The 10,997-nt window shown below is 46.6% G+C and overlaps 1 protein-coding gene across 5 annotated transcripts; it reads left to right on the forward strand.

Annotated features, from left to right (window-relative positions):
* Positions 1-1,094: 1,094 nt before the first annotated feature.
* Positions 1,095-9,061, forward strand: Rfx5 (regulatory factor X5). Of its 5 annotated transcripts, none has more exons than XM_046421815.1 (10): positions 1,095-1,201; positions 1,980-2,111; positions 2,367-2,400; positions 2,915-2,997; positions 3,881-4,000; positions 4,173-4,292; positions 4,433-4,514; positions 4,797-4,998; positions 5,558-5,658; positions 5,824-9,061. In XM_046421815.1, the coding sequence occupies exons 2-10, from the start codon at positions 1,999-2,001 to the stop codon at positions 6,796-6,798; spliced, it is 1,830 nt and encodes a 609-aa protein (XP_046277771.1). In that variant the 5' UTR covers positions 1,095-1,201; positions 1,980-1,998; the 3' UTR covers positions 6,799-9,061. The 5 variants fall into 5 exon arrangements, with proteins under 5 accessions (XP_046277771.1, XP_046277772.1, XP_046277773.1 ...); XM_046421816.2 differs by having other exon boundaries at positions 1,155-1,259; XM_046421817.1 differs by lacking the exon at positions 1,095-1,201 and adding an exon at positions 1,458-1,583.
* The last annotated feature ends 1,936 nt before the right edge of the window (positions 9,062-10,997 follow it).

Consider the following 10,997-nt stretch of genomic DNA (forward strand, 5'->3'; position numbering starts at 1 on the left):
CATCAGCCAGTGGAATTACAGGCATGCACTATGATGCCTGGCTTTAAGATCCCCCCCGCCCCCCGCACTAAGGTCAGTTTTTAATACACTGACATAGAACAAAGTCTAATTATCTATGTTTAAAAACAACAGGTCTCTTTAAAACAAAACCTTATAAATGGCTCTCTCTCAAAGCTACAAATAAATTATGATCCTGGACAGAGCACAACTGAAATACAGCCATTAAAACAACTTTTTTAAGGGACTGTTATTTGTCACCTGGGTTTCACCTTTTCTAAGAAATAAAACTTCTTTTTCCTTTATCTCAAAATTATGTCTTTATTAATATCAGGGACACAGCAAAGACCAAGTTTTCGGCAACATTATTATCAAGATTGCTTGTGTCTATCATGTTTACAAATCAATAAGTTTTCGCTCTTGCTAACTGCACTGTACAACTGCTCTCTGTTGGTGTTTTGCAGAAGTTGTGCGCTTGGAACAGAAGAGCCCAGAACAGCCGCCGCCCTGGGCGGACAGGCTACCGCGCTGACTTCCAGTACGACGACCCTAACTAAGCAAAGGGGTAACTGTAAAGTCGCAGTCATCAAAGGCAGAAGCCGCGTTCCCGTTTCCATCGTGGTGGAACTGGCCTCCAGATGTCTAAAAGGCCCGGGGTCCCCTTCCCGCTCCCCGGCACGCGTCCGATCTGCGTGTGGGTGGTCTCCTTTCCCATCTCACTACCACCCATGATTTTCCAGTTATTCTGTCACCCCGTGATTTTCTTCCGGCAGCACTGACGATCAGCCGGAAAACACTGAGACGTGGGAGGAGAGGGCCGAAGAGGAAAAGGCTCCAAAGACAGCCGAACTCCAGGGCTTCGGTCCTGCGATCCCTTTAAAAACCTCTAGGGACCCGCCGTCCCAACCGACCCCAGTTTTAACCGAAACCCAACCCGGACTTCCCCCTCTGGACTCAAATCGGACCAACTTTGGATTTTCCCTCCCCGGATGACCAATCAGATTCTGTTGCCAGGCAGACTAGAGCCGCCGCCTGTGCGGGCCGGCGCCGAGTCCCGGAGGCGGCGGCGACCAATGAGCGAGCAGGCCGTCGGAGTATCCGGGCAGACGGCGGCCGGGAGCCATTCAGAAAAAGCGCAGCCCAGCAGCGCAGGCGCCCGCCGGCCGGCCGAGCGCGGGGCCGGCGGAGTGAGGGCGGCCGCGAGGTAGTTTCTCTTTCTCCTTATCTTTATTGTGGCGTGCGTTGAAGGCGGCCGCTCCGAGGTAGGGAGGGGAGATGGGAGTTGGGAGGAGAGCAAAGAAAAGATAGATTCCGGCCTGTCCGCAGCTCCCCGCACGCGCACGTGTCCGAGTCGGGACCCCTCCCTCCCCGGCTCTCCGACGCCCGGCTCGGAGTCCCGCGGCCCGGACCCGCCGGGGCGGGAGGGAGGGGGCAGGGCGGGGGCGCCGGCCGGCTGTCGTGGGAGATGACGTAGGCCCGCGCGGGCGCGGGGCGGCGGGAGCGGCGACACTGGGCTGGGAGCTGGCCGGCCTCTCCCCGCCCTAGCGAGGCAGGGCCCGCGCGGCCCGTGCTTTCTCACCTCGCAGGTAAGATGAGGAGAACTGAACTTTGTTTTGCGGTTGTTGTTGCCGTGTTTGAGGGGCACAAGGACAGCTCGGGACTCCAGAAGAAATGAACATTTCTTTCTAACGTGGATCCCCCACCCCCCTGTCTATTCCTGGACGGTTTTCCAATTTTAGGAGTCTTAGAAAGGTGGGCAGAGAGAATGGAGATGGCAAAGATCTCTTTGGGTACAGAGGGCCCTGGTGAAGTAATGGAATGATTTCTGGATTTTGGAGACAGTTAGTGGCGAGAAAAAGATCACTGGGGAAATCTGGAGGCTCTTAGTTTTTCTTTCTGGGCAGAGATGAGGGCTGCCCTGAGATCTTCAGGGGAAGAGAAGGCCAGTGTGAGTTAAATCTTCATATCCTGTCCCTTCTCAGCTCTAGCCCTCATGCCAGGATGGCAGAAGATGAGCCTGATGCTAAGAGCCCCAAGACTGGGGCAAGGGCCCCACAAGGTGCTGAGGCTGGGGAACCCACAACCCTTCTCCAAAGGATCCGAAGTACCATTTCGTAAGTACTCATTGCTATCTCCATATTCCATATCCTACTCCAGAGCGCAGGATAGATCCCTGTAGCACTTCACTTTCTTGGGAGATGAATTGCGTCTTCCCAGACAGGTGCCTCTGAGCAAGGCAAGATTCTTGGTCATTCTTGGTCCACAGCCCTTGAGCACCCGCCCGGTGTTTCAGGCCTTTACCCTCCCTAGCAGTCAAAGGGATGGGAAAACAGTGTGTGTGACCTCCAGCTTTCTTTTTTTCTCCACAGCAAGGCCGTACAGAACAAAGTAGAGGGAATCCTGGTAAGCATGTTGGGAAGAGAACAGCAGAGAGATGGCATTGGTGGGGGATGAAGATGGTGGGATGCTATGGGTTTATGTCTACCTTGTCAGAAGATATTGGCTTTGCAACTTGCTGCCAGTTTGATTTTGAGCATCTTACCTCATCTCTCTGTGACCCCTTGTGTACATGTCCAGTAGAGATAAGATCAGAGCTGATCCCCTCTGCTTTCTTCTCTCTGTGAGAGCCCATAGGGTTCCTTAGAGCACAGTGAGCACCCAGCAGCCTCCAACCTCAAAAATCATTTATTTATTTTTTGGTGTTGGAAATCATCAAACCCTGGGTCTGGTGCCTGTGAGGCCAGTGCTACACCACTGAGCTATCTCCCTAGCCTCAAATCATTTCTAAGGTCCCTTCCTAGTCTTGACAATCTCTAAGTCAGCTGAATTCAGACTTTGTGTAGGGATCAGGGGGTCCTACATTTCATTGTTCTTGGCCTTATTATTTCTCCTGTCTCTCTGTTCCCTCCTACTTCAGCAAGATGTTCAGAAATTCTCAGACAATGACAAGCTGTATCTCTACCTTCAGCTCCCCCCAGGTCCCAGCACTGGAGAAAAAAGGTAAGCCTTGGTGGTAGTTTCGGATGTCAGAGGTTCTCATTCTCAAAAAGACAGTCTCGCTGAGAATGGCAAGCTGAGTTGGATTCATAGCTGTTGGCCTTGATCAAAAGGGAGGCCCCTGCCTTGGGTTTGGTTTCTCAGAGAACGGTGAATCTGGATGAAGTAATTTGGTTCAACATCATTGAAGTGTTAGTCTGGGAAGGACTGTAACACTGAGCATGATGTCAGGTGGGTTCTTTTGTCTCATGAATGAGATACATGTAAAGGACAGTAGAATAGCAAGATTTACTTAAAGCAGAAAAAGCTCCTGAGGTGCAGGAGGGGTCCCAAGGGAGGGTACGGCTCTGCTGTCTTCTGTCTGGAGTTTAGATGACAGGATGCCTTGTTTATTTTTATGTGGTGCTAAGGATCAAACCCAGTGCCTCATACATGCTAGGCAAGTGCTCTGCCACTGAGCTATAGCCCAAGGCCTGCCTAGGGGTTTTTAATGGACTTATCTGTCCCTATAGGTGACTGGTAGGATGACATGTAAATATAGGGTTCAGAAAGGGGCTAATCAACTCTATTTTGTCATCTTGAGCAAATCAGGAGAGAGTGATTTCTAAGCCTTTATTAGCATGAGGGTAGAGGTGAGGGTTTATTGGTATAAGAGGAAGTACTATAGAGAACATTTTGTGGTTGGTCATTGCTAGGGGTTGTTAAGGAACTAACCTCGTGGCTAGGACCAGCTGGGGACAGAAGCTTAGTTTCCCAATCCCCTCTTTCTCCTTTTTTTCTCTGAGACCCTTTCCGTAGCTGCCTATGTATGGTCTATCTTCCTGTCTCAGAACCAGGACAGTTGTTGAGATCTTGGTAATACTTGTTCCTTTAACTTCTTTTGCAGCTCAGAGCTAAGCCCACTCACCAATGAGGAGTACATGTATGCCTATCGGTGGATCCGCAACCACCTAGAAGAGCACACAGATACCTGTCTGCCAAAGCAGAGTGTTTATGATGCCTATCGGTGGGTGAAGGGGTTATGCCTGAGTTGGTAGGCACAGGACTAACCCTCATCCCTGGAGAGAACCCTGCCTTGATGCAGCCTGACTTTTAAAAGAGTTGCCCACACAATCCCTAGGAATCCTCTGTATCCTCCTTCTTTGAGTAACTTCCCATTCTGTACTCTACTCACTCAGGAAGTATTGTGAGAGTCTTGCCTGTTGCCGCCCACTCAGCACAGCCAACTTTGGCAAAATCATCAGAGAGATCTTCCCTAACATCAAAGCCCGAAGGCTTGGTGGCCGGGGTCAGTCCAAGTATCCTTGACTGGAGAGGATGGAGCTGGAGGACATGGGGAAGAAGACATAGGGTATGGGGAACCAGCAGTGGGAACAGCCTAACTTGCCTAAGGGGTTGGGAGAACCCCAAGTGTTGGCTGCTCCTTAACTTGCATCAGGTACTGCTACAGTGGCATAAGAAGGAAGACCTTGGTATCTATGCCACCCCTACCTGGACTGGACTTAAAGGGTTCTGAGAGTGTAAGTAACGGCCCTCCCCTCTTCTCTTCCCAGTAAAAGTCGGAGGTCTTCGGGACATGTTTTAAGGACTGACACAGCCTAGCTCATTGTACACATTGCTTCTGGGTGCCCTTTGGCTACCCTGAGATCAAAATAGATGAAAAAGAGTTTGTGGGTTCTGGGGCAGGATGGGTAGAGGCTACTCCCAACCCCAGTCTATTTTCAGCTTTGGTCAATTAGTAGTGTCAGGAGGAAAGGTCCTTTAGTATGGAATGTGATTGGGCATTTCCTTTCCCACCACAGCCAGAAATGGGTCCAGAAGTAACCCCCGCACCTCGGGATGAACTGGTAGAGGCAGCCTGTGCCCTAACCTGTGACTGGGCAGAGCGAATCCTGAAGCGGTCTTTCAGTTCCATCGTTGAAGTCGCCCGCTTCCTGCTACAGCAGCATCTCATCTCTGCCCGATCTGCACATGCCCACGTGCTTAAGGCCATGGGGCTTGGCGGTGTGTAGAACCTCTCTTATGTTTAGTACTTCTCTCATTTCTGAGAAACCCTCAGCCACTCTCCACTTTAAAGGCCTTCCCACATCCTAGAATAGACACACCTTGGAATTGCCTTCTATTCTTGGAGACTCTTCTTTGTTTTTTAAATTTATTTTTTGGGTGTAGATGGACACAACACAATGTGTTTTATTTTTATGTGTTGCTGAGGATCGAACCTGGGTTCTGCCCGTGCTAGGCGAGTGCTCTACTACTGAGCCACAGTCCCAGCCCATATTCTTGGAGACTCTTCTTTTTTTGTTTTTCTTTTTGGTACTGGGCGTTGAACCCTGGGGTGCTTTACCACTGAGCTACATCCCCATCCCTTTTTTATTTTGAGAAAGTAGGTTTAATAGCCTAACCCTCCCCATCGCTGGGATTATAGGCATGTGCCACCATGCCTGGCTTCCTGGACAACCTTCCAAGGCATACTTTAGATATCCTGCTTTTCCCCGCCTGTCCTTTCATTCCTCAGTACCCTCCTTCACCCTCACTTTATCATCTTTTCTGGGCACCTCTGCAGAAGAGGATGAACATGCCCCTCGGGAACGGTCATCGAAACCCAAGAATGGAGTAGAGAACCTGGACGGGGGAGCCCATAAGAAACCAGAGAGACTGGCCCAGGTAAGGAGGTCTTGTCCCTGACTTGCTACCCTGGGCTGGGGGTTTAGTATAAATAGATCCTTTTCCCAGTGGGTCCCCAACTTTTCCAACTCTGGTTTCTCCAGTGCCTACATTTCCTCCAGTATTCAGTCTTCACACCTTACTGTGGTCTTCTCTGCATTTTAGTCTCCAAAGGAGTTGGAAACCCGGGCTGGGCCCAGCCCTCAGGCACGTGGAGAGCGCAAGAAGAGTGTAATTGAGAGCTCTGCACCATCAGCCAGTAACCCGCAGGTCAATGCCCTAGTGGCCCGGCTGCCTTTGCTCCTTCCCAGGGCCCCTCCCTCACTTGTTCCACCAATCCGAGTTTCTTCACCCATCCTGGCCCCCAAGCTTTCTTCAGGCACCCTACTGCCCCTGCCCAGTAGGGTTGGGGGACCCCAGGCAGCTGTGCCTATCATTAACATGATCTTACCAACAGTTCCTGCTCTGCCTGGACCTGGGCCAGGGCGAGCTTCACCTGGGGGACTCACTCATCCCAGGGGCACAGAGAACAAGGAGGTAGGCATAGGTGGTGACCCAGGACTCCATGATAAGGGTGTCAAGAGGACAGCTGAAGTACCTGTGAGTGAGGCCAGTGGACAGGACGCACCAGCTAAAGCAGCAAAGCAGGATACAGAGGATGTAGCAAGTGATGCCAAAAGAAAACGTGGGCGCCCTCGAAAAAAGTCAGGTGGAAGTGGGGACAGAAATTCCACCCCCGAGAAGTCAGCAGCTGCCACGGACTCTGCCCAGTCCTCGAGGTTACCATGGGAGACATGGGGCTCAGGAGGGGAAAGCAACTCAGCTGGAGGATCAGAGAGGCCAGGGCCAGGGGTAGAGGCTGAGCAGGGAACAATGTTTGCCCAAGCTCAGGAAGATGGTGCCGTTTCCAAAGGAGGAAGGGGCCCCAGTTCCTGGCAAGCCAAAGAAGTAGAAGATAAAATTCCTCTTGTCACCTCAAAAGTGAGTGTCATCAAGGGCAGTAGAAGCCAAAAGGAGGCTCTTCAGTTGGTAAAGGGAGAGATAGATGCAGCAGCACAGGGTAATAAAGTCTTAAAGGGGCATGTGCTTCAAAGTTCTTTAATCCATGAGCGTAAAGACCCAGAAGCAACACCCCCATGATATCTGTGGAGAAGAGTGTCTGTTGTCCATATATTAACTCTGCCTGCCTGCCTGGTAGAAGCCCTTCTTTACTGCACTTGCTTCTCATTTGCTATTCTTTGCCTAAGGTAGTCATTCTCTGTAAGGACAGCTGAGTCGCCCAGTCTTACAGAGTGCCTGGTGGCTACCTCTAACCTTTCCAGCTTAATACCTTGGCTTTAGTGTAACCAATAAATCTGTAATGACCTTCTTACCTGAATCCCTGTGCTCTCCTGTGGGAACACAGGGATGGGTAAGTATGATGGATATACAGGTTAGAGATTTTCTGGTTTTCAATATAGAAAAACCTAACTCAAACTGGCTTAAGAAAAAAGAATTGCTGGGTGTGGTGATGCATACCTGTAATCTCAGCTACTTGGGAGGCTGAGGCGGGAGGATTACAAGTTTGAGGCCAGCCTAGGCAACTAGATCAGGCAATTTAGGGAGACCATGTCTCAGAATAAAGGTATAGGCAGAAAAAAGTGGCAGAGACACTTGGGGGTGAGGGTTGGTGGGTAGAGAAAGTAAAAAGGATTTATTGTGTGTAACTGGAAAATCCAGAGGTAGTGCCAGATCCAGTGAAGCTTGATATGGTTGCTCAGTATGTCTCTAAATATCTGATTGGTTTTTAATCTCACTGCTCAGCCTAATGTAAAATCATCTTAAGTCTGGGCTACCTCATAGCTACCAGCACTCCTAGGATTACGTTTACTCATTTATGTCTAGCCAGAAAGAGAAGGTATCATTGTGCCTGAAAATCCTGAAGATTGGTTCTGATTAGTCCAGCCTGGGTCAACATCCACCCCTCAGTGTGGCCAGTAGGATGATACATTAAGTTGCTTATTCTATACCGTGGACCATACCATTGGGGAAAAGGGTGGTGGAATCAGAGTCCCCACATGGAGACTGGGCAAGGGGAGTTGCTAGGAGGCAGCTGACACCCAACTACAACTACAAAGTGCATGTGGTCTTGCCTTGCTGGGCTGAGACCAGCTAGGGCTGCTTCTTTTCTCAGTCTTGTATTTCCCTTCCTGTAACTCTAACTTCTTTCTTCTTGTGCCAGTCCCAGAAAGAAGGAGAGGGAATTCATTCTTTAGGGACTCTTCTCAGTCTTACTTAGATGGCACCATCTTTTTTTCCACCTATATCTCAGTGATGGAGCTCTTTCCATTTCCTGTTTGAACTTTCTCCTCATTTTTGCTTCCCTATCTCCTTACTGACACTTTCACCAACTAGAGTGAAAGATTTACTTCCTAGTCATTTCTCTAAATTCATTCTGTGTCCACCAGGTGTCAGTCTCTTGTCGTACATAATCAGGACGGACTTGGCAAGACTGGGGTTTAGGCTAGAAGTATGAAAGGACGTTGTTCTGCATGTCCTGGAGCACTAAAGGAAGGAGATCCAGACCTTCCGCATGTGTCCCTGGGAAAAGCAGTAAACCAACTCCTTTGTTCTCTACATAGGGTAGCTTTGGTCAGGGAATCTTGGTTCTTCCCAAGAAATATGGATTTGTTTCAGGGAGATACTCATTTGCCCATTTGTTTCCATCAGAGCAGATTTTTTTAAAAAAAAAAATATGTAATATTTGATATATAAAGAATATATGTAACATGAGTAAATTATGAAATATAATAATAAAATGAGTAACTATGACCCTGTACTCGATTCACACATTAAAATACCATTGAGTTTTTGATCCTCCCGATCTTGTCCCCCTTCCTGTCTTTAGAGGTGAAGACTGTCCTTAATTTTGTGTTTATTAATTAATTGTTTTATATATATATATTTTAACCACATATGTATACTTTAAAAGTATATTGTTTAGTTTTGCTTGTCTTTTAGCTTTACAAAAATGTTACTCTACTACTACCTTGATGTTTGCCTTTTTGCACTTACCATTGTTTCTGAGATTCATCCATGTTGTAATAGCTGCGATTAACCCATTTTCATCTGTATAATATTACGTCAAGAGCATAAACCACAAATTATTCACCATTCACCTCTCAATGCATATTTGGGCTGTTTCCAGATTTTTGCTATTATGAACAATGCTGCTATGAATATTCTTGTACATGTTAGTGCCTTTGATTTTAGCAAGATTTCTAAAAAGGTTTCTAAGATGGTCCTTTTGATGGTACACCTTTTGAGCTTGAAATGTTCCCTCTTGTTTTATTCTCTGGATGAGTTTATATCAGAATGAAATGAACTGTTCTTGAATATTTGGTAAAACTCACCTATAAAGCCACCTTAGCCTGGTGTTTCTTTGTGGGAATAATTTTAACTATTGGTTCAAGTTCTTTATTAACATAATTAGACTATGTAGGCTTTCTGTTTCTTCTTGAGTCAGTTTAGACCAAGTGTTTCCCTAGAATTTTTGCAATTCATATCTTTTCTTCCTCTTATTTTCTTACATGATGTACTTTTTCTTTTTTTTTAATTCTTTTTTTTAATATTTTTTAGTTGGACATAATATCTTTACTTATTTTTATGTGGTGCTGCGGATCGAACCCAGGGCCTCGCACCTGCTAGGCGAGCGCTCTACCACTGAGCCACCCCAGCCCACATGATATATTTTTTCTACTTATTTTTTTCTGCTCCTGGGTAGTTCATATCTTCCTTTTCATTTCTTCTGTTTACTTGCACCTCTTTTTTGCTCTTGATCAGTTGTACCAGAAATTTGTGTATTTTATTTTTTTGGTACCAGGGATTAAACCCAAGGACACTTAACCACTGAGCCATATCCCCAGCCTGTTTTATTTTCATTTAGACAGAGCCTCCCTAAGTTACCCAGGCTGGCCTTGAACCTGAAATCCTGCCTCAGCCTCCTGAGTAGCTGGCATTACAGGCATGTGCTACTACACACCCAGTTGAGCTTCTCTTGTGTGTGTTTTCTGTTTTCTTCATAACTGCTCATGTATTTATTTTCTTCTGCTTTCCTAAGGTTTTAATTTTATGTTCTTTTACTTAAGTAATTTTAAGACTCTTCTCTACATCCTGTATATTTTTGTATTATACAGTATTTTGATTATTATTTAGTTCTAAAGGTATTTAAATTAGCTTTGCCACTTTTTTGATTCATGACTTGTGGGCTGGAGGATACTGGGGATCAGACCCAAGGCCTTGTACATGCTAGGCAAGTGTTCTGCTACTGAGTTAGGCCCCCAACCCCTCAAATTATTTAGAAATGTTTTGTAAATTTCCAAATATCTGGAACTTAAAATTTTATTTTTTAATACTAATTTTCAAACTAATAATTTGTATTCAGGAAATGTAGTGTGCAGTGTGTCTGCTACCCCCCACCCTCACCCCCAGTGCTGGGGATTGAATCAAGGGCCTCATGGATGTTGGACAAACACTGTATCATTTACCTATATCCCCAGCCCTTTTTATTTTATTTATTTTTAAAATTTTATGAATTTATTATTTTTTGTGTGTATGTGATCCTAGAGATAGAGCCCAGGGGTGCTTTATACCTGAGCTTTATCCCCAGCCTTTATTTTTGGTGGTGGTAGTAAACAGGGATTGAACTCAGGGGCACTCAATCACTGAGCCTCATCCCCAGCCCTATTTTATATTTTATTTAGCAACTCTCACTGAGTTGCTTAGCACCTCACCATTGCTGAGGCTGGCTTTGAAATGGTAATCCTCTTGTCTCAGCCTCCTGAGCCATTGGGACTACAGACATGTGCCACTGAACCTGGCCCAGCCCTTTTTTGAGAGTTTCACTAAATTGCCAAACTTGCCTCCAACATACAATCCTCTATTCTCATTTTCCCAAGATTCTGGAATTACAGGAGTACACCACCATACCCTGCCCTGCTACCATTTCTCAAATTTGATGGGATTATTTAATATTCTGCAACTATTTTTTCCATTCCTAGTCCTTTTTACTTTTTGAGACAGGATCTCACTAAATTTCAAAGGCTGGCCTTGAACATGTGACCCTCCTGCTTCAACCTCCCTTGCTAGGATTACAGTCATGCGCCACTGAACAGTCTTCTCTAACTTATTTTAGATGTCTGAATCTCTTTCGTTGTTTTCTCATCAGAAAAAAACCTACTCTTGGTAGCTTGTTTCCTTGTATATTTTGTATTTGGGGGTTTAGAACTCATTTCGTTAAACTTTATGGAAGTCCTAAGGGTCTAAATTGAGGGGTACTTTCCTCCAGAGGGGAATGTACA

This window comes from Marmota monax, unplaced genomic scaffold (genome assembly GCF_021218885.2).
Source record: "Marmota monax isolate L192 unplaced genomic scaffold, Marmota_monax_Labrador192_F-V1.1 WCK01_AAM20220418_F8-fsc00108, whole genome shotgun sequence".
NCBI classification, from domain to species: Eukaryota; Metazoa; Chordata; class Mammalia; order Rodentia; family Sciuridae; genus Marmota; species Marmota monax.